A 25921-nucleotide genomic window follows, 5' to 3' on the forward strand; every position below is an offset into this window, starting at 1 on the left:
ACTACAGCCCGTCAGCATATTTGGCCCGGCCCCCTGACAATACTAGAGATGCTTTCGAAGGGAACAATGATTTCAGATTTTTTTTTCTTCCTATTTGGCCTCCAGGAAAATAAAAAATCCTTTCACAAGTCAAAGGTCGGTTTTAGATCATTATCTGTTCCTATTTTAATCAGTGTAATCAATGTATGTTGTTTATAATCGTGATTGAACAATACGAACACGCCTGCTCACAATAGAACGCTAAAGGAGTCGGTCACAATGCGACGCGACACAATAAAGTGACGTATGAGGAAGTGGAGGGGAGTCCGGTGGTACATTCAGGTGCGCTCAGTTTGGCGCTCTATTTGGTCCCAGACCCGTTTTCTCTTATAAACCTTCCTGTCAAAGAGAGAACGGAATAATGGCGAAAAGATTAGGTAAGAGAAAAAATGATTCAGAATGCAGGGTATTTAACCTGCAGCGGACAAACGATTATTTTTATGTTCAATGCAAAGAAAAGGCTGTTTGCCTCATCTGTCAAGAGGCGGTGGCGGCATTCAAAGAATACAATCTTTCCCGACACTATGAATCCCATCACAAAGACAAGTACGATAGCTTGCAAGGCCAAATACGAGCAGACAGACTCTCAAAGCGAAAAGTGGACTACTATCTCAGCAGAATACATTTGTACTCCAAGCTCAGCTGAAGAATGCATCCTTTCGGGCCAGCTTTCAGGTTGCTAAGCTGATAGCAAGCAGTGGTAAGCCTCTCACGGACGGAGAGTTTGTGAAGAAATGTATGGATACTGTCGCGGAGGTGTTGTGTCCCGAGAAGAAAGATGGATATCATGCCGTAAGTTTGTCGGCGAGTACAATCACCAGACGTGGTGAAGAAATCGATTAATGTACATGCCCAGCTGCAGCAGAAGACGAAAGCATTTGACTTTTTTTCATTAGCACTGGACGAGAGCATGTACGTGCATCACACAGCGCAACTGCTCATTTTTATTTGTGGAGTTAGCACAAACTTTGAGACATGCGAGGAGCTGGCAGCCCTCCAAAATCTCAAAGGGACTACAACGGGAGATGATATTTTTGACCAAGTGTACCAAACCATAGAGAAGTTGGACCTGAGTTACAAAACTGTGATGTCCTGAAAGACGCATTCAAGCCCAACAGTCTCATTGACTTCTAAGCCGCCCTCCCAAATGACACATCCATACATCAAAAAACACGCAATGAAAATGTCCACAATTTTTGGCAGCACATATATCTGCGAGAAAACCTTTTCTGGCATGGAACTGCTGAAAACTCCGATGAGATCAAGATTGACAGATGAACATTTGCATCAGTGCTTGAGACTGGCTGTAACTAGAATGAAACCTGATATTGAACTTCTCACCAACCAGATGCAGGCCCACAGTTCACACTGATGAACATACATAGGTAAGCTCACTTGTCTGACTTGAATGAGTCATTCTGAGCATGAACAAATATAATCATAATAAAATCTACTGGGATAAAATCCATCTTTACAACCATACTGGTAGTGAAATGTATCGTGCTGTGTCGGTGCTGTATCACTTAGTTCACTTTCTCAACCTCCTTCCTTTGTGGTTTTCACAGGGAAGTTGATGAGAGAAAGCTGCAAACAGCGGTGTCTACAAGCCTACTGGAACCTACAAAAGGTGTCAGAGAGATTCTGCCCTGACAACTGAGCTGAACTGTTATCTGTTAAGATTGTGCTTGGCACAACAGAAAGTTAATGTTCCATGGCTTTTTTTTCTATGAAGAACCCACATAGTTTAGTTATTATTTATTTCATAAATAGTGTTATTTATTTCATGTTTTATTTCTGTGAAGAACTCAGAGAGGGTTATTTAGTTATTATTTATTTCATTAATATTATTATTATTTGTTTCCTGACTTTTTTTCTGTAAACCTGGAAAGGGTTATTTGGTTATGTGTGGCTTTCTGGAAAACAATAAAATTTTCAAGCTCCCCTACGATCGTCACACTTTTTCTGTTACAAACTAACACCGGCCCCCCATCAGAGAAGGGAAAAGTTATGTGGCCCTGACAAGAAAACGTTTGGGGACCCCTGCTCTACACTGTGCCATAAAAATGGTTGAAAATGTATCGTGAATGTTTTTATCTTAAGAGGAAACCAGCACCCAAAAACTCACATATGCATTGGGAGACATACAAACGGCACTCAGAAAGACCCTATTTAATCTCTTGTGTTAAAAATCATGTTAAGCTTCAATCAAACCAAGGAACTTCTTGATGTGAGGCAACAATACTCATGACTCCAATGCTATGCCGTTTTCCAATTACAGGTACATGTTCTACCATGGCGCTTGTTTTTTTCCCAGGCACTCGTGTTTCCTTCCCAATCAAAATAATTCATTCATTTTTTTTTCCCCGATGCGCTTAATCCTGACACGCGTTCCGGGCAATGCTATCCCAGCCATTATTGGACAGTAGGCAAGGGGCATCCTGAGCCAGTTACTACTCAATCGCAAAGCATAGAGAGACAACCATCGACAGCAGGGGTGCTCACACTTTTTCAACACGGGAGCTACTTTTGAAATGACCAAGTCAAAATGATCTACCCATTATATTTATTCAGAAATATATTGACGATTTTTGCTACTTATGATGATATATAACCGCATATCTACATATGCGGTTCTAACATAATTCTGTACATTGTTTGCCATTACCCGAGTTCACGCTAATAACTGGCAGACAAGACAAACGCACTTTGAAAATGTTATCGTGAAAAAAAGTCCCATTCCATATGAAAGTGATACTTTTTTTTCTTCTTTGGTCCAGCTCCCCCACTCATTTTTATACCATATCTTCTGATCGATCGTGATCGACGTATTGAGCACCCCGACAACCATCTACACTATAGATTCTACAGTGTAGATGGTTGTCGGGAACCTATGGCTCGCGAGCTATATATGGCTCTTTTGATAATTGCATATGGCTCGCCGATAATTCTAAATACATATTCTCGTTTTTTCGCTGTTCATTTCCTGTTGGAACTACAGTTGGCGGAAAGCGCAATTTTGATTGGATGACACTGACCTAGGTTGGCGGAGAGCGCAATTTTGATTGGATGATACTGGCCGTCATGTTGAAACGGGTAAACGCCCCTTTAAATGAGCCAGACGAGTACACTTCAGCTTGAATGCACCAGAGCATTCGCCTTTGAGGAGAGAAAATGTTCTGATTCTAATTTGCAATGAAACAATTCCATCGATTAAACAGTCGAATGCCAGTGATTTTTAACAAGCCCCATGTTAACATTAGCATCAATATACTTCTGCGAGAAGTATATTGCAGATAGCAAGTGTGGAAGCTTATGAGCCGTGTGCAGGCTCGCTAGCAGTAACTTCGCCTATGGACCCGATCGTTTGGCTGGATATTTACCAATCACGAGGAACGGAATACCATTCATGTTAACGGTGAGTACTATCACAAAGTTATTTTAAATAATACATTCTGACATTTTGTTGAAAAGTGGCCGCGTGCGTGTTTGCGTGCGTGTGCTTGCATGTGTATCATCCAATCAAAATTGTGCTCTCCGCCAACTGCAGCCCCAACAGGAAATGAATGGCGAAAAAACGAGAATCTGTATTTAGAATTATCGGCGTGCCATATGCAATCATCAAAAGAGCCATATATGGCTCACGAGCCATAGGTTCCCGACCTCTGCTCTAAGACAATTATTCGGCAATAATGACTGTCACAACAATCCTACTCTATCACGTTTAGTTTGTGTGTGTGCACCAACAATTGTGCACAAGAATTAGTGTGTGCGTGCACCTGTACTGAAACTGGGGCAGGTGCCTTTGCTGACTGGGCAGTGCCTGTTATTGCTCCTACTGTACATTACCTACCAAAATATTGTATATTCTGGTGAATTACTGAGCTGTATTTACAAGCGCTGAATATTTTCTCTTCTCAGTCTGACAGGTTATTTTACAAAGTATGACTGCTCCAGTGCTGACATTAATCCAATTGGAGGCATTAGCAAAACTGACCTGAGGTGCTTCCTACAATACTGTGTGAACAAATTCCATCTCACAGCTCTGAAAAGGTGAGGTTTGCTGACTGACTTATTTGAGTTGCTTGAGGAAAAGGTTTCTTCAGCCATCATCTGTACTTCTCTGAGGGTGTACAGATGTACAGATGACGACTAAAGAAACCTTTTCCTCGATGGACCCCTCCTGTATAACTGAGAGCTTACACAGACAAATTATTTGAGTTGAGTAATTTCACGAACTAAATCCATCACACTTGCTTTAATTAGGTGAAAGTAGATTCATGGTCTGTCTTTATTCACATCATCAGTTTTTGGCTCTACTGACTGCATTTTGAATGCAAAATGCAGTTAATAATAATACTTTTTTTTCATTACAATAGTACTTGATAGTACCAAATGAGCCAAAACTGGCATGTTGACTATTTGTCGTGCATCCAGACAAGACTATGACACCTTCTCTTAGGGGAAACTAACAACATACACATAAATAAATCATGTTCTCAACTTCATTACTTTAACAACATAATTCTTTTGAACAATGTGGTTCATATAAGAACTATCAGAAACGGTAATGAGCCTTGAACTGCCAGGCAGGAGACCGAAAGAATGACCGAAGAGGAGGTTTATGCATGTTGTCAAAGAGGACATGAAGATAGCTGGCGTGAAAGAAAATGATCCACAAAACCAGGTTAGATGGAGGATGCTGTGGCAACCCCTGAAGGCAAAAGCCGAAGGGAAAAGAAGAAGACATGATTTAAAAAAAAAGATTTTAAGTAATTACATCTAGGAGTACATTAGCATATGTAGCGTTTATGTTTCATAAATCGTTAATGTTCCCTAAAATCGTGTACCCAACAATGTAATGTATTTGTAGCAGTGATGGGCAACTCTCGAAAACAATCCCATGTTGTTTGGGAAGAGAAGCGTCTAAAACATGAAAAAATGAGTACCTTGAGGACTAGAGTTGCCCATCCTTGATTTTGAATATCAATATTTCAGTTTCTTAGTCATTTAATATTTTTACAGAATCCTGGCTGCTCCACCCACAGCTGAATTAGAGCCTCTGACTGACGGACAGGTGTCCCAGACAGATGAGGTATGAAATTAAGAATTGTTCTCAAAAATAAAAGTGTTTGGTGGGCCTAAAACATTTTCCTGTGTGGGCCACATAACTTTTCACCTCTCTGCTAGGGATGTCCGTAACAGCAACTCCGTCACTGTAAGAGTACCCTAATGTTAAAATGTATTGTTTTACAGAAAGCCACACAAACTCAATAACCTTCTGGCTTTATATATTATATTTTAATAAAATAAACGAATAATCATCCTGGGGTTCTCAGCAGAAAAAAATGCTGATAAACAATACCATTTTTGAAGTAATCAAATTTGCTCTGACATGCATGACACCATTACCTTCATGACAAAATCCCAAATTAATAAATTGCAGCACATTGCTTGTGATTGAAATAGGCAGTTAATTTGAAGCATCATTCTTTCATCTTCCGGTTCATGCGTCGGATAAAAGATGCTCCCACCATACTCCGCGCTCCGCCAGTTGTGTTGCTGGCTGTCTTTGACCAGTCCAGGTGTAACTCTTTCATAGTTGGGTGTGTAACAAGTATGACGCCTGTTTTTAAATTATATCACAGTGACGAAACATTTTAGTGCCGACAACGGGTTTCTCTTTAGGCCAGTTCGATTCACGGGAGCCAAACATACCAACATTGAGGGTGTAGCGTAGGCAAAGAAACAAGACTATAGTTGTAAAAATAAGAGAACTTTATATTGAACATAGATATATGACAACAAAATTGTTATAACAAGAACCAAAAAACTAATTTCACTCTTGTTTGTTGTCTCTTAAAGCAAATTAAATTTGGTGACCACCCTTTTTGACACTGGTGTAGAGTGCTTTTTCATTTTGTTTTCTTCAGTCTGGCCTAACTGAACACAATCATGCCTATTTACATTGGTTTTACAAAAATAACACACTACGTAAACAACTTGCAAGAGTCAAAACAGTCTATAAAGATATATAATCAAACCGGATTTACGTGGGACAGGAGACGCAAGACAATCTCTTTTTGTCAATGGATGCTACAGCTTCATATTTGCGTTCAACATTTAGCTTGTAGCAGATGTGCACATTCCACCATGATGTCCATGATAACTGGTGAAAAGGATACTCTCCTCTCATCTAGAACTGCTTCATGAAACAAAGAGGGTACAGAAAGTGCTGAAGATGAATGACTATCTTTGTGTTGTCATATTGTCCGTGTTGTCTTATTAGTTTTTTTCCTTTGTTCTTTTGATTTCAAGATGGCGCCATGAGAGTGGCTGCCTTTCCAGCAGCTCATGCATTTTGTTTGTCTACTTCTTTCATTCCTTTCATCTTCGTTTTATAACTTTGCTGCTGTAAAATGTCAATTCCTCCACTGCGAGACTAATAACGGTAAAGTGAATCCAATCCAATATACGTATTCATTTGGTCACCACCACTGCACCCCTTTTCCCGTTCTTCTGGAATTCAGGGCACCATAATGGAATACACTTCCCAGAAGCGAAGCTAATACTGTGTGTTGTCTGGGTCGAACCTCAACTCCACAAAAGACCTGGCCAGAATAATGTCGAAACGAGCCGCCGAAGACCGTGTAACGCCAGCGAAATCCGGATGTACAGTAATGTTAGCCAGGAACAGTACTCGATGTTGTGTAGAACAACTCTCTCGCTCTCCCGAAACACCTCTTTAGGACATTCAAAGAGTATGTCTGCTCGCCCTCCGGTCCCGTCAGAAGAGAACAACGTAAATTGCACAGTCACCTTTTTATGTCACAAAGGTGAAAAAAACGCCACCTCTCTTTTGCCGATGCCTAACTAATATTATGTGCCCTGATTCGCTAAGGTCACGGAAATGCTGTTCTGTTCTCTTTTTATTTCTTTCAAAAGGTAATCTTAGCTGCGTCACTCTCTTATTCAACATTATTTATATGTTTGGTAGTTTATTTTTATTTTATCTGTTGTCACCACTCGTCTCGTTTGGAGGTCACACCCCTGAGTGCTCCGACCACCACAGGCACAACGGTCACCTTTACCTTCCAGTCTCTAAAGCTCCTCCCTGAGCCCTTGATATATCTCGGGGTTTCTCATGTTCCTTCTTTCAGAATCAGAATCAGAAAACCTTTATTCGTCCCACAATGGGGAAATTTGCAGTCCACAGCAGCAATTGAAAAGGGATGGGGTTGTGGTGGGGGTGAAAGGATAGAAAACAAGATATTCTAAGCATAACAATATAAGAATGTCAACTGTATACTGTGCAAATGTAAATGTGCAAAACCGTTCCATAAAAAAAACTGTACATAGTGCAAGAATAAGAAATGCATTTTAATATATTACATCAACCCATATTTACAAGTGTCCAGTTTTGTTTTGTTTTTTTCACATGTGATCATTGAGAGTTGCAAAGCCTGACAGCAGTCGGTAGGAACGAGCGGCGGTACCTTTCCTTCTTGCAGCGCGGGTGTAATAGTCTCTGGCTGAAGGAGTTACCCAGTGCTGTCAGGGTGGGCAGGAGGGGGTGGGGCTGTCCATCATAGCCTTTAGTTTAGCTAGCGTCTGTCTGTTGCCCACCTCCTCCAGAGAGTCCATCGAGCAGCCCAGTACAGAACTGGCCCTCTTGACAAGGCGCTCCAGTCTTTTCCTGTCCCGGGTGGTGATGCTGCCTGACCAGCAGACAATTCCATAGTGGATGGCTGAAGCCACTACAGAGTCATAGAAAGACTTAAGGAGTGACCCCTGAACTCCAAAAGACCTCAGTTTCCTGAGTAGGAAGAGGCGACTCTGTCCCTTTTTGATTAGGGCATCCGTGTTTGTAGACCAGTCCAGTTTATTGTTGAGAGTAACACCCAGGTACTTGTAGGAGGTCACCCTCTCAATGTCCGAACCCTGGATGTTCAACGGTGCAGGTGAGGATTGTTTCCTGCAGAAGTCCACCACCAGCTCCTTGGTTTTCCCGGTGTTGATCTGGAGGTGATTCTGCTGGCACCAGTCCACAAAGTCCTTTGTCAGTCCCCTGTACTCCCTATCGTCTCCCTCTGTAATGAGGCCGACAATAGCTGAGTCATCAGAGAACTTCTGAAGGTGACAGGTTGGGGTGTTGTAGTTGAAGTCCGAGGTGTAGAGGGTGAACAGGAATGGAGCCAGGACTGTCCCCTGTGGCGCTCCGGTGCTGCAGAGAATCCTGTCCGACTCCCAGTTCTTTACCCTCACGTACTGTGGCCTGTTTGTGAGGTAATCTGTAATCTAGGATGTGAGGTGCTGGTTGACTCGGCATGCTGCAGCTTGTCCCCCAGTAGATTTGGCTGGATGGTGTTGAAGGCACTGGAGAAATCCTGAATCCTGCTGGGAGCACGTGATCCTCACCGTGCTCCCAGCATTCTCCAGGTGCAGCAACGCCGTATGGAGGAGGTAGATGATGTCATCCTCCACACAGATGCTGGGCTGGTAGGCAAACTGTAGCGGGTCCAGCGATGAGCTTGCCAGCGGTCGCAGGTGGGCGAGGACGAGTCGCTGCAGCGTCTTCATCAGGTGAGACGTCAGCGCCACCGGTCTGTAGCTGTTGAGCTCCTTTGGGTTGGCAATCTTGGGCACTGGGACCAGGCATGACGTTTTCCACAGCTGTGGAACTCTGCCCAGCTTCAGGCTCAGGTTGAACAAGTGCTGGACAATGACACACAGCTGGTCGGAGCAGGTCTTAAGGAGTCGGGAACTGATGTCATCCGGACCTGCTGCCTTCCTCACTTCCATCCTCCTCAGTTGGTTCCTCACCTGCGCAGTTGTGACAGACAGGTAGGAACCGGGAGGCAGAGTGGCGGCTGAGGGTGTGGCAACGGTTGGGAGGGCAGTTGTTAGTTGCGGGAAGCTGATCGTGAGAAGGGCCAGGGAGGGTAAGGCCACAGTGAGAGTTGGTGCAGGAGCAGCTACACGTGAAGTTGACGTTGCGCCGGGGGCAACAGGCGTCTTGTCAAACCGATTGAAAAAGCGGTTGAGTTCATCTGCCCCGTCCTTGTCTTTTTCGTTCAATGTCACTGGGCTTTTGTGGCCTGAGATGTTTTTCAGGCCCTTCCAGACACCAGCGACATTCCTGGCTTGGAGCTGCTCCTCCATTTTCATCCTGTAGGCCTTCTTTCCCTCTCTGATCTTCCTCCTTAGTTGGATCTGCACGGCCTTCAGTTCCTCTCTGTTGCCCGACACAAAAGCCCTTTTCTTTTCCTTCAGGAGGGCTTTTATGTCGGGCTTAATCCATGGTTTGTTGTTGGAAAAACACCGCACAGTCCTGGTGGGTACGGTGTTTTGTTCACAAAAGATTATGTAGTGTGTGTTGGTGTCGGTGAGTGAATCAATGTCCTCCCCATGGATCTCAGTGAAGAGCTCTCACCTGGTTGACTCAAAACAGTCCCGCAGAGCGTCTTCAGCTTCTGTGGACCATCTTCTGACCGTGCGGGTCACAGCTGGTTGCCTCTGGACAAGGGGATTGTACACAGGCTGGAGATAAACCATATTGTGGTCTGCTCTTCCGAGAAGGGGGAGGGGGAGGGTTTGTATGCATCCTTGGCATTTGAATAAAATAGGTCCAATATGTTATTGTCTCTGGTGACACAAGTTACATACTGTGTGAATGTTGGGAGGCTGGATTCCAGGGAAACGTGATTGAAATCCCCTGAGATGATGAACAAGGCGTTGGGGGACTGGGTTTGCAGCTTGTTTACAACAGTCATGAGGGCATCGGAGGCAGCGCCGCCATTTGCCGTAGGGGGAATGTACGCCGTCACGGCTATGACGTGTGAGAATTCCCGCGGCAGGTATTGCGGCCGGAGGCTAACGGCTAGCAGCTCGATGTCGCGAGTGCAGAGTTTTTCCTTGACCGTGATGTGCCCAGGGTTGCACCATTTGTCGTTCACAAATACAGCAATCCCCCCCTCCTTTCTGCTTACCGCTGCCTTCATTTCTGTCCGCTCGTACGTGTTGGAAACCCTCCAACTCTGTGTGGGCGGCCGGAGTGATTGCCTATAGCCATGTCTCCGTGACGAGTAGCAAGCTGGCTTCGCGGTACTCCCTCTGGTGCCGCGTTAGCGCCGCCAGCTCGTCCATTTTATTCAGGAGCGATCTCACACTCCCCATGATGACGGACGGGAGATAGTGTCGATATTTACTCGTTCTTTTGCGGCGATCTTTCCCGGCCCGACATCCTCGTTTCCTCCTCTTCAGTTCGTCGGGGATGTCCGGTGCGGCGGCCGCTAGTCCGCTATTAGCCTGCCATGCTAGTAGCTGGTCTCGACTGTAAACCATGGGATTCCGAGTGCGAGTGGTTTCCCCGTTAACAGGAGCGGTGAAAAAGTAAAAAATAATGGCGATGAGCAAAAGAGAAGATGCCCATCTCCTCTCCGTAGGTTTAGGGAATGAAATTAGACAAAGCAAAAATGGAAAAGTAAATAAATGAAAAAGTAGACAAGAAAAGAAAAGAGCTGCTGTGGAGGCAGCCACACAGGGGGGCGCCATCTTGTTCACTGATGTTTCCATCACTCTCGCTACCTCCACGACAACGGCTTTCCTCTGCCCTTTATCTATGACCACGGTATCTGGTGAGTTGGCCATTACCATCTTGTCAGTCTGTATTGCAAGTCCCACAGGATCTATAATAATTGCCTCGGTCATTCTCTACCACCTTGGGAGGTGTTTCACATTTTGACCTTGGGGTTTTCAGTCCATACTCCGCACAGATGTTTCGTTAGACTATGCAAGCCATCTCGTTATGGCGCTCCATGTAGGCTTTCCCTGCCAGCATCTTACACCCTGCAGTTATGTGTTGGATTGTCTCAGGTGCCTCTTTGCACAACCGACACCTTGGGTCTTGCCTGGTGTGGTATATCCGTGCCTCCATGGCTCTGGTGCTCAGGGCCTGCTCTTGAGCAGCCAGGATAAGTGCCTCTCTGCTGTCCTTTAGGCCAGCCCTTTCTTGCCACTGATAGGACTTCTTGAGATCAGCCACTTCAGTTATCGTTCAGTGGTACATCCCGTGTAGGGCCTTTTCTTCTCATGATGGTCCCTCTTCCAGCACCTCATCCTCCGTTCCCCATTGTCTGAGACATTCTCTGAGTACATCATCCGTTGGAGCCTTCTCTTTGATGTATTCATGGAGCTTGGATGTTTCATCCTGCACAGTGGCTCTCACACTCACTAGTCCCCGTCCTCCTTCCTGACGGCTTGTGTAAAGTCTCAGGGTGCTGGGTTTCAGATGGAACCCTCCATGCATGGTGAGGAGCTTATGGGTCTTCACATCCGTGGTCTGAATATCTTCCTTTGGCCGCCTTATTATTTCTTCAGGGTTTCTGATCACCGTCAGGGCATAGCTGTTTATTGCCCAGGTTTTGTTCTTGCCATTGTGCTGGCTTCTCAGGACTTTCCTCACTCGCTGGAGGTATTTCTTCGTAGCCGCTTTCCTTGTTGCTAGTTCGAGGTTGTCATTGACTTGTGGTATACCTAGGTACTTGTAGCTGTTTTCAAATAGTCACCATCCGACTACGTTCCAGCCCGAATGACATCCCGATGTCGCAGCTGTAGATGATAGTTGTGTGGATCAGGGCGTCTGTCGCTTTCGCTCTGAGCATACAGCTTTATGTCATCCATGTAGAGGAGGTGACTGATCGTAGCTCCATGCGGTATCCATAGCCCAGGGGTCTCAAACCCGCGGCCCACGTGCCAACTGCGGCCCCCGAAAGAATATTTTGCCTTGACATGAAAGATTAATGTTAGTGCGGCCCGCATGATTGATATGAATGAAACTTGTGTGTGGAGCTGAACAAACCGCTGAACTAATCATGGAACAAACCACCATTTTGGAGCTACAGAGGTAATTTTATCACAGATTTGCAGACCTCAAGACGCACAAAGCCACATTTCAAATTTTTGCGGACTATTCTCTTTTGATGTGCAAGATGCCACTCCAGTGTTCCAAATTTATCTCTGTGACCTACAGTGCCACTCTGCACTCAAAGCCAGGTTCAGGGATGTGAATGGAGAAGCAGACAAGTTTGGGCAATGTTTGAGAGAGTTAACCCCCAGCTTCCCTGAACTTTCCCGAATGTTCAAGCGGACCATGTGTCTTTTTGGGAGCACATACTTATGTGAGAAGCTCTTCTCCAACTTCATCTTCAATAAGTCCAAGTACAGGTCCAGACTCACTGATGAGCATGTCCAAGCCTTACTCAGAGTCTCCACTGCCTCCTCCCTCAAGCCAAATGTGGCTCGGCTTTGTGAAAAGAAGCGCTGCCAGGTCTCTAGCAGCAAGAAGTAGGCAAGGGAAGCCATGTTTAGGACCGTTCATGTTCAATATTTTATTTATGTGAAGAAAGTTAAAGAACTGTGAATACAGACATTTGAAACTTTATTAAAATAATTAGTTTCCTTTGGTTTTTTTTCAGTCGTCTGTATCTGCCTTATGATCATTGTAATAATTTTATTTATTTATGACTGGTTAATCGATGAAAAGGTTTCTTCAGCCATCATCTGTACTTCTTTGAAGGTGTCGGGCGTTTCGCTTCTTATCCAAGAAACTTCGTCAGCAAACTAAGCTCTTTTAAACTAAGTTTCTTTTAGTATACTACTCCAAGCATTCAGTGTGTGTGGCATCGAGTCATATGCTTTCTTGTGATCAATCCAGGCTTTGCATAGGTTGGTATGTCAAGACCGACGAATGGAAACTTCGTCAGCAAACTAAAAGAGCTTAATTTGCGGACGAAGTTTCTTGGATCAAAGAAGTACAGAAACCTTTTCATCGATGGACCACTCCTGTACGACTGAGAGCTTACACAGACATATGACTGATTAATTTATTTTTTATTCATTTTTCCATTTATTCATTTAATTCATTTTTTGTGTGTTAAAAATAAAGATTTTGAGAACATTGGAATGTTTTATCTATGCTTTTCTTGTGAAAATCCTGATGCAGTCCAGCCTCACCCAGACTCGGCCTCCAGCGGCCCCCGGTTAAATTGAGTTTGAGACCCCTGCCATAGCCTGTCTTGGCGATTATTTGGCTGAGGGGGCTCAGTCTTATGCAGATCAGCAGTAGGGAGAGTGCATCACCTTGGTATGTGCCACATGTGATGGACACTTGTGTTAGTGGCTTGCCATTGGCTTCAAGTGTGGTTTTATACATCCTCATCGAGTTTGCGACAAAGGCTGCCGGGTTCTGTTGACCTTATACTACTCCAAGCATTCAGTGTGTGTGGCATCGAGTCATATGCTTTCTTGTGATCAATCCAGGCTTTCCATAGGTTGGTATGTCAGGACCGACGAATGGAGGCGAAGTGTACTGGTCCCCATTTTAAGAACAAGAATTGTCAGGATTGTAGTAACTACGGAGGAATAAAGTTGATGAACAATACAATGAAACTATGGGAAAGAGTCGTTGAAGCTAGACTAAGAGCAGAAGTGAGCATTTTTAAACAGCAATATGCCAAAAAAAGAGTAAGCAGTGTTTGCCTTAAGGATGTTGATAATGATAAAGAAGTACAGAGAACATCACAGGGAACTGGATTGTGTCAATCTGGAGTAAGCGTATGACAGGGTGCCCATAGAAGACTGTGGTATTGTATGAGGAAGTCTGAAGTATGTCAGAACGGTGCAGGACATGTATAATGACTGTAAAACAGTTGTGATGTGTGCTGTCGGTGTGACAGAAGAATTCAAGGTCGAGGTGGGACTTCACCAGGTGCTAGCTCTTAGCCCCTTCTTATTTGCTATTGGGATGGACAGGCTGACAGACGATGTTAGACAGGAATCTCCTTGGACGATGATGTTTGCAGATGACCATGTGATCCGTCGCGAGAGCTGGGAACAGGTGGAGGTTTGCCCTGCAGAGGAGAGGAATGAAGGTCAGTCGCGGCAAGGCAGAATATATGTGTGTAAATGAGATGGACCCAAATACAAGGGTGAGGTGACTAAGAGAAGAGATAAAGAAGGTGAGGATTTTATATACCCGGGATCAACTGTCCACAGCAATAGAGAAACATGTGTGATAGAAGAGTTTCAGCTAGGATGAACGTGAAGGTGGATAAAACTGTGGTGAGATGAGCCATGCACTGCCAGGCAGGAGACTGAGAGGTACAACAAAGAGGAGGTGTATGCATGTTGTGAAAGAGGACATGAAGGTAGCCGGTGTGCGAGAAGAGGATGCACAAAACCGGGTTAGATGGAGGACACTGATTCGCTGTGGCGACCCCTAAAGGGAAAAGCCGAAAGGAAAAGAAGTTCTGTCTCAAAACACAATTGTAAATGTGAACAAGACATGAGCAGAAATAAACCAGACAAGATACATGGCATTCTCACAGATGGCAGAACTAGTTTTTTTGTGTATTTCAAGGTATAAGGATGTTACAAACAGTATGACAGTACCCCTAATTGTGTGCGCGCTTATGCCCTGGTTCTACATTATGACATTGAAGAGGCTCTTGAACTGATTTTTTTTCTGCTATCCAGCAAGACAACGGATTCAGAAGATGACGTGGACAATGTATCAGAAGATAATGAGGAGGAATACAACCCAGAGTATAATCCATCATCTTCAGGGCCCTCGTTGTACGTACATTGTACCTGTTTATCACACCAGCAATTGAAAAATAATACTGAGATGACAAATAGAAGGGTTTCTTTAAATATGGAGACAGAAGGAAAGAGAGGGATGAGACCAAACTGCCGGCCTCCTGTACGACTGTGAGCTTACACAGACGTGTCACATTATTATTTTTTTTTTTTATTGTTTTGACTTCAAGATGGTGTCGCGAGAGTGTCTGCCTTTATAGCAGCTCTTTTAATTAGTTTTTGTATGTCTTCCTTTCATTTTCCTTTTATAACTTTGCTGCTGTGAAATGTTTTCACTGTGAGACTAATAACAGCTAATGTAATCTAGTTATAGATGTGATCATATCTTCATTAACAGCATTGTATTTTTATTAAAATCATAAGCGCTCTCAATGCAAACATCAGCATTCTTTGTTGCAAGCATGATCAATTTATCATTAATAATTAACAAATATATGATAACTAATAACAATGCACCTTGCACACCGTATTTTCTTAATATCCGATGCGTCTTGTGTATGGTCATTGCGGTAATATTTTGGGCCCAAAATGGCCCCTTGATGTGGACATACTAATAATGTTTTAAGTTGCTGTTGGTTCAGGGAACTGTGTCCCTACTTTATTTAACATTTTTTTTTGTAGCTTTGAAAAAATGAGAGCTGTGGTGTTTTTGGTGAGAATGCACAAAACAGGGTTAGATGGAGGATATTGATTCGCTCTGGCGACCCCGAAAAGGCAAAAGAAAAAGAAGGGTGTTTTTTTTTTTTTTAATGCACACTTTATGAATATTTTTTCACAGTCTTAACAAATACACATATGTCTTTGAACAACTCCGTGTCTTCTCTTCTTCTCCAGAGGTCTTTATAACCAACTCTGAAAAATGTAAATTAATCATGACTTCAATGCATCTACAAAAATTGAAAATAATGCAGCAAAACATAAAGCGAGGAAATCATAAAAGAAATTCTACAGCCTCTCTGTTCTTTTGGCATTTTTTATTATTTTTTTAGCAGATCGCCAACAGAATCAGATGTCAGTAAAATGTAGGAAACTGAACTGTCTTAAAAGTTTTAGTTTTGTCTTCCTTTGCTGTGTATTCACAAACTACAAAATCACAAAATAAATACTGTAGGGGCGCTCTCCATTTTATGTTGCGATTTTCTGTTTTCATGATTTTCTGTTTTAATTTTCAATTGTCGTAGTTTCATTGAAGTAAAGCGAAATTACATTTTTGGGAGGCAGCCTTATAATTTAAGGGAGGAACATAGCTCTATTTAGTGGATACATTATAGATTGTGTCTTATGATCCGGTGCGTCCAATACTGTCTATAAAAAAATAAAATAAAATCGGCCATTCATTGAAAGTGTGCCTCATAATCCAGTGCGGCATTCAATGTGGAAAATACGGCATATTTATTAATTTATTTGTTTTATTCCAATTACTGATTGCAAGAGTTTGATGAACTTGACTAAGTCTGGTAATATTCTCTCACCTTTCATTGCAGGCTGACATGGGGATGACCTATTCAGAATTATCAGTAATTGGACGACTGAGGAAGATCTCAAAATGTGGACCTTTCAGCATGTTCTGTAAACTCATTCACATGTGGAAGGATGTGCTGTCACCCACAGAAGTTAGTATGCTCTCGGCATTAGTACACAAAACTAACTGATGTTTCAATCTCAAGAATCAAGGATGACTGTCTGACTGTGATGTTCAGTTATGAATTGTCTAGCCATAAAACCTCTGCAAAATTTGAGACTAGGCCAAACATTTTGGCTCAAGGGCCACATTGATTTTTAAAATCAGCACAAGATACGGTACATACTGTATAAAAACGACATATGTTTACAGGCCATACCAAACACCAGCAGAACAAAACCCTATAAGTATTAGCATAGGTTTATTAATGAGAACAGTGAAATACCATTGGTATAGTATATGTCCTGTATCAACGTCCAAGCAAGCAACAAAGTGAAATAATATCTTGCCACAAAATTGCAGCATACAGTATAGATTAAAAAAAAGACATACAAATGTGCAAAACAATACGAAGTTAGGACTATTTTTGACAAATTGAGATGAGTAAGAGGCATTGTGACATCAAATTTTAGGCCCATTTTCAAAATGCCTTTCATCTCAACATTGCTTGAAAACGTGGTGCACATGCAATTGAAATCGTTGTTGGATGAACATAACATCGTGAAGGTCTTCCAGTCAGGTTTCAAGGCGATGCATAGAACAGAGTTAGCCCTGGTAGGAGTTTCTAATGACATCCTCCTGGCAAATGTCACTGATTATGTGTGTATGGTTTTATTAGATCTTACTGCAGCATTTGATATAGTGGACCATAGTATTCTACTGTCTCATTTGCAGCACTTGGTGGGCATTACCGGTAGTGCTCTTGACTGGTTTCGGTTCTACCTTTCTGACAAAGCCTTTTGTGTTCGCCTTGGCTGCTCTGAGTCAAGTACTGCCCCTCTGTCATGTGTTTTTCCGCAGGGCTCAATTTTGGGACCAATGTTCTTCTCACTATACCTGCTCTCACTGGGTTCCATCCTAAGGATACATAGTATTTTCTTCCACTGCTATTCAGATGACTGTCAGATCTATATTATGTCATCTTAGGCAACTGGCTAAAATACAACCTCTCCTTTCTCATGAGAACCTTGAAGCAGAAATTCATGCCTTTATCGCATCTCGGCTTGATTACTATAATGCACTGTACTTTGGAGTCAGCCAATCCTCCATGAAGCGTCTCCAGCTGGTCCAGAAAGCTGCTGCGTGACCTGTGACTGGTACTCTAGACCTCTTCAAAATTGACCTTTGTCTTCGAACATATGGAAACTGATATTATTCCCATCCCCCAAGGTCTAAATTAGCTAAATATACCAGTTATTGTGAACTTGGACCTTGGCTATGCCTGCCTCAAGAGTCATGTAATTTTATTGTTGACGTTTTTCAAAATTGCTGCAAAATGTGGGATATTATGTCCTTATTTTCATTGTAGCTTTCCAGAGGTTAATGCTATAGCATTGATAGTGGTACCAAATGAAGGCTAAACTGAGACAACACCAAGTTGTTCATTAAAACCAAGTACGATAACCTTACACTTTCCACACTCAGTTATGACCAGTGAAGAGATTTGTAGCACTGCACATCGGTTGTCACTCTCTGACAACCAGACTACAGCCATGGTGTCTGCAGTGTTGAAGGCAGGAGGCGCAAATCTTGATTACTTTGTTATATCAGCCTCTACTACAAGAGGAAATAGGATAAACACTCGTCATAACTTCTGCCAAAGTTACATGAATAACTTCAAGGAAAGTCCGCCAGATTACTCCACACTACACTGGGATACCCAGTGGAAAGTCTTGCAGTGCTTGTCTCTGGTACTTCACAGTATGAAGAAGGGAAGCTGCTTGGTGTGCCCTTCATAGAAAGTTCCACAGGAATCCAACAGTGTAATGCTACATTGGAACTGATAGAAACATGGGGTCTCACAGACAACATTGCAGCGAAGCTTATTGAAGAAAAACTAGGCAAAAAGGTATTATACTTCGCTTGTCGCCATCACATATCAGAGGTAATAATTGGAAGTGTATGGGAGGCTGTGTTTAGCAAGGTCAAGAGTCCTGACAACCCAATGTTTAGCAATGTGAAAGAGAAGTGGGACAAGTTGGTTAAGGACTGCCAAAGACTTCTGGGCCTAGTTGAACAAGACTTGAAACAGAAGAAGACAAGCACAATTGCAGTCTTCAGAAATTTCCTTGAGGAAGCAAGTCTGAGGGCAGATTACAGAGAGGTGGCAGAGCTGTGCCTGATCCTGCTTGGTGAGGAACCTCCTCGAGGTATCCATTGGGCCAAGCCAGGTGCCATTCACCAAGCCCGCTGGATGCCCAGGAACATTTACTGTATGCTCATATTTTCCAAGGAACTAAAATACAACACGGACACTATCTTCAAGCTGGAGAGGATGAACAAGTTCCTGGCCTTACTCTACACCAGCCACTGGGTGACCACCACATCTGCAGCTGATACACATATCCATGACCTCCAGCTTCTGAAGAACATGCTGCAATACAATCAGTATGACTATGATCTGGCAACCTCTCTTCTCAAGAAAATGAACAACCACCACTGGTATCTGACCCAGGAACTAGTGCCATTCACCTTGTTCAGTTCACATGCCAGCATGACCAAGTCTGAAAAAGAGAAGCTCGCAGTCAAGCTGTCAGAAACAGAGAAACCTGAGAGTTACATGACAGGCAAGCCAGTGTTTCCTGTCATCAAGGCAGCTACAGTTCTCACCCACCCGGTAGGGCCAGAGTCTCAGTTTCTGTTTGATGCTCTTCGGGTGAAATGTGACTGGCTCACTACTCCTGCTGACACCTGGGAAGACAATGACAGCTACAGGAATGCACAGAAGTTTGTGAGGTCAGTGAAAGTGACCAATGATGTGGCTGAGAGAGGTGTGAATCTAATGAGTGACTTTGCAGTTCACAACTGTACCACAGCAAAGAAGCTGCTTACTACAAGTTGTGGAGTACCACAGGAAAAAAAATGACAGTTTCAAAAAAGCCACATTGAACAAGTGATAATACATGTATTATTAACATCCTATCTGACAGTTTCTTATGCAATATATGTCAGTGCAGTGCTATCATCGTACCAAACTCATTTTTTGTAGTGTCCCAGCGGTTTGTGCATTAAAATCAGCTAAAATTTACACAGGTGTTCATGTCTTTTATTGTGCTTACCACCATATTCAAGAAGATTTTATTGGTGTTGTCTCAGTTTAGCCATCATTTGGCACCACTTTCAATGCTATAGCATCAACCTCTGGAAAGCTACAATGAAAATAAGGACATAATATCCCAAATTTTGCAGTGTTTTTGAAAAACGTCAACAATGAAATTACACGGCTCTTGAGGCAGGCATAGCCAAGGTCCAAGATCACAATAACTGGTATATTTAGCTAAGTTAGACCTTGGAGAATGGGAATAATATCAGTTTGAAGAAAAAGGTCAATTTTGAAGAGGTCTACTGGTACTCGTAAGAGGAAGCACGTACCTCCTACTCTGACATCCCTTCACTGGCTCCCTATACATTTTAGAGTGATTTTCAAGATCTTATTATTTGTCTTCAAATCTTTGAATGGCCTCACCCCTCCATACCTCTCTGAGCTCACCCATGTCTACACACCTTCCTGATGTCTGCTCACCAGACTTTATTAGATTTGCCAAAAACTAATCGGAGGCTCAGAGGGGATCGAGCCTTTTCCGTTGCTGGTCCTATCCCTGGAATTACCTACCACTGAACATTCGGTAAGCCCCCTCCCTGCCCATCTTTAAACTCGTCTCAAAACTCACTTGTACTCTTTGGCATTGGATTCAGCATGATTCGAACTTTATCTTGGTTTCACTCCTTGCTACTTTCTTTGGGAAAGCTTTTTTCCTGTATATACCTGTCCATGTTAAGTGTTTTTTTTGCAGCTTCAGCTGTTGTTAAAGCGCTACATGAATCAAGATGTATTGCATTGTATTCTTTCCACTTATCATAATAATAATACATTTCATTTTAAGTACCTATCAAGGACACTTTACAGTCTTTCATTGCAGGCTGACATGGGGATGACCTATTCAGAATTATCAGTAATTGGACGACTGAGGAAGATCTCAAAATGTGGACCTTTCAGCATGTTCTGTAAACTCATTCACATGTGGAAGGATGTGCTGTCACCCACAGAAGTTAGTATGCTCTCGGCATTAGTACACAAAACTAACTGATGTTTCAATCTCAAGAATCAAGGATGACTGTCTGACTGTGATGTTCAGTTATGAATTGTCTAGCCATAAAACCTCTGCAAAATTTGAGACTAGGCCAAACATTTTGGCTCAAGGGCCACATTGATTTTTAAAATCAGCACAAGATACGGTACATACTGTATAAAAACGACATATGTTTACAGGCCATACCAAACACCAGCAGAACAAAACCCTATAAGTATTAGCATAGGTTTATTAATGAGAACAGTGAAATACCATTGGTATAGTATATGTCCTGTATCAACGTCCAAGCAAGCAACAAAGTGAAATAATATCTTGCCACAAAATTGCAGCATACAGTATAGATTAAAAAAAAGACATACAAATGTGCAAAACAATACGAAGTTAGGACTATTTTTGACAAATTGAGATGAGTAAGAGGCATTGTGACATCAAATTTTAGGCCCATTTTCAAAATGCCTTTCATCTCAACATTGCTTGAAAACGTGGTGCACATGCAGTTGAAATCGTTGTTGGATGAACATAACATCGTGAAGGTCTTCCAGTCAGGTTTCAAGGCGATGCATAGAACAGAGTCAGCCCTGGTAGGAGTTTCTAATGACATCCTCCTGGCAAATGTCACTGATTATGTGTGTATGGTTTTATTAGATCTTACTGCAGCATTTGATATAGTGGACCATAGTATTCTACTGTCTCATTTGCAGCACTTGGTGGGCATTACCGGTAGTGCTCTTGACTGGTTTCGGTTCTACCTTTCTGACAAAGCCTTTTGTGTTCGCCTTGGCTGCTCTGAGTCAAGTACTGCCCCTCTGTCATGTGTTTTTCCGCAGGGCTCAATTTTGGGACCAATGTTCTTCTCACTATACCTGCTCTCACTGGGTTCCATCCTAAGGATACATAGTATTTTCTTCCACTGCTATTCAGATGACTGTCAGATCTATATTATGTCATCTTAGGCAACTGGCTAAAATACAACCTCTCCTTTCTCATGAGAACCTTGAAGCAGAAATTCATGCCTTTATCGCATCTCGGCTTGATTACTATAATGCACTGTACTTTGGAGTCAGCCAATCCTCCATGAAGCGTCTCCAGCTGGTCCAGAAAGCTGCTGCGTGACCTGTGACTGGTACTCTAGACCTCTTCAAAATTGACCTTTGTCTTCGAACATATGGAAACTGATATTATTCCCATCCCCCAAGGTCTAAATTAGCTAAATATACCAGTTATTGTGAACTTGGACCTTGGCTATGCCTGCCTCAAGAGTCATGTAATTTTATTGTTGACGTTTTTCAAAATTGCTGCAAAATGTGGGATATTATGTCCTTATTTTCATTGTAGCTTTCCAGAGGTTAATGCTATAGCATTGATAGTGGTACCAAATGAAGGCTAAACTGAGACAACACCAAGTTGTTCATTAAAACCAAGTACGATAACCTTACACTTTCCACACTCAGTTATGACCAGTGAAGAGATTTGTAGCACTGCACATCGGTTGTCACTCTCTGACAACCAGACTACAGCCATGGTGTCTGCAGTGTTGAAGGCAGGAGGCGCAAATCTTGATTACTTTGTTATATCAGCCTCTACTACAAGAGGAAATAGGATAAACACTCGTCATAACTTCTGCCAAAGTTACATGAATAACTTCAAGGAAAGTCCGCCAGATTACTCCACACTACACTGGGATACCCAGTGGAAAGTCTTGCAGTGCTTGTCTCTGGTACTTCACAGTATGAAGAAGGGAAGCTGCTTGGTGTGCCCTTCATAGAAAGTTCCACAGGAATCCAACAGTGTAATGCTACATTGGAACTGATAGAAACATGGGGTCTCACAGACAACATTGCAGCGAAGCTTATTGAAGAAAAACTAGGCAAAAAGGTATTATACTTCGCTTGTCGCCATCACATATCAGAGGTAATAATTGGAAGTGTATGGGAGGCTGTGTTTAGCAAGGTCAAGAGTCCTGACAACCCAATGTTTAGCAATGTGAAAGAGAAGTGGGACAAGTTGGTTAAGGACTGCCAAAGACTTCTGGGCCTAGTTGAACAAGACTTGAAACAGAAGAAGACAAGCACAATTGCAGTCTTCAGAAATTTCCTTGAGGAAGCAAGTCTGAGGGCAGATTACAGAGAGGTGGCAGAGCTGTGCCTGATCCTGCTTGGTGAGGAACCTCCTCGAGGTATCCATTGGGCCAAGCCAGGTGCCATTCACCAAGCCCGCTGGATGCCCAGGAACATTTACTGTATGCTCATATTTTCCAAGGAACTAAAATACAACACGGACACTATCTTCAAGCTGGAGAGGATGAACAAGTTCCTGGCCTTACTCTACACCAGCCACTGGGTGACCACCACATCTGCAGCTGATACACATATCCATGACCTCCAGCTTCTGAAGAACATGCTGCAATACAATCAGTATGACTATGATCTGGCAACCTCTCTTCTCAAGAAAATGAACAACCACCACTGGTATCTGACCCAGGAACTAGTGCCATTCACCTTGTTCAGTTCACATGCCAGCATGACCAAGTCTGAAAAAGAGAAGCTCGCAGTCAAGCTGTCAGAAACAGAGAAACCTGAGAGTTACATGACAGGCAAGCCAGTGTTTCCTGTCATCAAGGCAGCTACAGTTCTCACCCACCCGGTAGGGCCAGAGTCTCAGTTTCTGTTTGATGCTCTTCGGGTGAAATGTGACTGGCTCACTACTCCTGCTGACACCTGGGAAGACAATGACAGCTACAGGAATGCACAGAAGTTTGTGAGGTCAGTGAAAGTGACCAATGATGTGGCTGAGAGAGGTGTGAATCTAATGAGTGACTTTGCAGTTCACAACTGTACCACAGCAAAGAAGCTGCTTACTACAAGTTGTGGAGTACCACAGGAAAAAAAATGACAGTTTCAAAAAAGCCACATTGAACAAGTGATAATACATGTATTATTAACATCCTATCTGACAGTTTCTTATGCAATATATGTCAGTGCAGTGCTATCATCGTACCAAACTCATTTTTTGTAGTGTCCCAGCGGTTTGTGCATTAAAATCAGCTAAAATTTACACAGGTGTTCATGTCTTTTATTGTGCTTACCACCATATTCAAGAAGATTTTATTGGTGTTGTCTCAGTTTAGCCATCATTTGGCACCACTTTCAATGCTATAGCATCAACCTCTGGAAAGCTACAATGAAAATAAGGACATAATATCCCAAATTTTGCAGTGTTTTTGAAAAACGTCAACAATGAAATTACACGGCTCTTGAGGCAGGCATAGCCAAGGTCCAAGATCACAATAACTGGTATATTTAGCTAAGTTAGACCTTGGAGAATGGGAATAATATCAGTTTGAAGAAAAAGGTCAATTTTGAAGAGGTCTACTGGTACTCGTAAGAGGAAGCACGTACCTCCTACTCTGACATCCCTTCACTGGCTCCCTATACATTTTAGAGTGATTTTCAAGATCTTATTATTTGTCTTCAAATCTTTGAATGGCCTCACCCCTCCATACCTCTCTGAGCTCACCCATGTCTACACACCTTCCTGATGTCTGCTCACCAGACTTTATTAGATTTGCCAAAAACTAATCGGAGGCTCAGAGGGGATCGAGCCTTTTCCGTTGCTGGTCCTATCCCTGGAATTACCTACCACTGAACATTCGGTAAGCCCCCTCCCTGCCCATCTTTAAACTCGTCTCAAAACTCACTTGTACTCTTTGGCATTGGATTCAGCATGATTCGAACTTTATCTTGGTTTCACTCCTTGCTACTTTCTTTGGGAAAGCTTTTTTCCTGTATATACCTGTCCATGTTAAGTGTTTTTTTTGCAGCTTCAGCTGTTGTTAAAGCGCTACATGAATCAAGATGTATTGCATTGTATTCTTTCCACTTATCATAATAATAATACATTTCATTTTAAGTACCTATCAAGGACACTTTACAGTCCCAGACAAGCACAGGTACTATAATAAATAAAATACAATCACAAATAGAATACAATAAATAAAATACAGTTATAAATAGAAACAAGAGAAAAAGCTACACAGAAAATACAATTCTAATTAGGTGGGTTTGAGATGGGATTTGAAGGCCGGAAGAGAATCGATGTTACGAATGTTGGGAGGAAGTGAGTTCCAGAGTTTAGGGGCAGATCAGCTAAAAGCCCTGTCCCCCATCGTGCTGAGATGGGCAGGGGGGGCACACAGAGGTGGAGGGAGGAAGAGGATCTGAGGGAACGAGAGGGAATAGAAATTTGAAGAAGGTCAGATAGGTATGGGGGCCAAGGTTATGGATAGCTTTAAAATTATAAAGAATAATTTTAAAGTTGATTCTATATTTGACCGGGAGCCAGTGGAGGTCTTGTAGGATGGGGGTGATGTGGTGAAAGGATGAGGTTCTGGTAATGATCTGGGCTGAAGATTTTTGGACGAGTTGACGTTTGTCGAGAAGTTTCTGAGAGACACAAAGGAGAAGTGAATTGCAATAGTCAATCCGGAAGGTGACACGACTATGAACGAGGATAGCAGTGGTGTGGGGGTTGGGAGATGGGCGAAGACGATTGATGTTGCGTAGGTGGAAGTACGCAGATCGGGTTAAGTATGGGAGTGGAAAGATAGTGTGCTGTCAAAGATGACATCTTTTCTCTCTCCTGATGGGAGGGAGAAAAGATCGTCAATAGTGAGAGAGAAACTGTTTGCTTTGCTCAAGGTGGATTTGGTACCAATGAGGGGAATTTTCAGTTTTTTCGCTTTTAAGTTTGAGGAAGTTATGGGTAAACCACAACTTAATTTCAAAGAAGCAGAGTGAAAGGGAAGAAGGTTGAAGAGAGGCGTCGGGTTTGCTGGAGAGATAGGGCTGGGTGTCATCCGCAAAGCAATGAAATTGGATGCCAAATTCATGGAGAATATTGCCAAGGGGAATAAGATAAAGAGTATAAAGAGGTCCCAGGACAGACCCTTGGGGCACACCAGAAGATAGAGGAGAGGACTATGAAGTGAAGGAGCTAATTTGGATGAACTGAGAGCGGCCAGAGAGATGAGAGTGGAACCAGCGTAGGAGTGACCCCTATGGAGTTAAGTCTGTCAAGGAGGATGGGATGATAAATGGTGTCAAAAACTGCAGTGAGGTCAAGAAGGACGAGGATGGAAAGTAAACCGGCGTCAGCTGCCAAAAGAAGATCATTCCTGACTTTTAAGAGAGCTGATTCTGTACTGTGGAGGGAGCAGAAACCAAATTGAAATGGTTCGTAGAGATCATTCTGGCAGAGGTGAGAGTGTAGCTGGGAGTACACAACTTTTTCTAGGGGTTTGGAAATAAAAGGAAGATGTGAGAAATGAGGTGAAGGTTCTTGAAGTCATTGGGATCAGATCCGGGCTTTTTAAGAATTGGTGGGACAGCCGCAGTTTTGAAGGCAACAGGGACGATTCCTGAGGATAGCGAGGAGTGAATAATGGCTGATATAATTG

General features: G+C 42.9%; 2 protein-coding genes across 8 annotated transcripts in view; both read left to right on the plus strand.

The window, feature by feature from the left end:
* Positions 1-17455, plus strand: part of nadsyn1 (NAD synthetase 1) — a 147366-nt gene extending 129911 nt beyond the window's left edge. For 3 of the 7 annotated variants that reach the window (XM_088991803.1, XM_088991802.1, XM_088991800.1), the window contains 4 exons: positions 3958-4089; positions 5062-5131; positions 16179-16307; positions 17177-17455. In XM_088991803.1, coding sequence (XP_088847929.1) covers positions 3958-4089; positions 5062-5131; positions 16179-16307; positions 17177-17302 — 457 coding nt within the window. In that variant the 3' untranslated portion in view covers positions 17303-17455. Of the gene's footprint in view, positions 1-1387; positions 1425-1604; positions 1996-3957; positions 4090-5061; positions 5132-14571; positions 14671-16178; positions 16311-17176 lie in introns of those variants that run through there. The other 4 variants (XR_016114424.1, XM_088991805.1, XM_088991806.1 and 1 more) reach the window with 4 other exon arrangements.
* A 2838-nt stretch (positions 17456-20293) lies between these two features.
* LOC148900219 (uncharacterized) lies at positions 20294-23622 on the plus strand. Its single transcript, XM_088991807.1, has 2 exons — positions 20294-20424; positions 21294-23622. Exon 2 carries the CDS (start codon positions 22438-22440, stop codon positions 23356-23358), a length of 921 nt encoding a protein of 306 aa, XP_088847933.1. The 5' UTR covers positions 20294-20424; positions 21294-22437; the 3' UTR covers positions 23359-23622.
* Positions 23623-25921: the final 2299 nt, after the last annotated feature.

Source organism: Hippocampus bargibanti, linkage group LG03, assembly GCF_051943395.1.
Source record: "Hippocampus bargibanti isolate YZ-2025 linkage group LG03, ASM5194339v1, whole genome shotgun sequence".
Taxonomy (NCBI): domain Eukaryota; kingdom Metazoa; phylum Chordata; class Actinopteri; order Syngnathiformes; family Syngnathidae; genus Hippocampus; species Hippocampus bargibanti.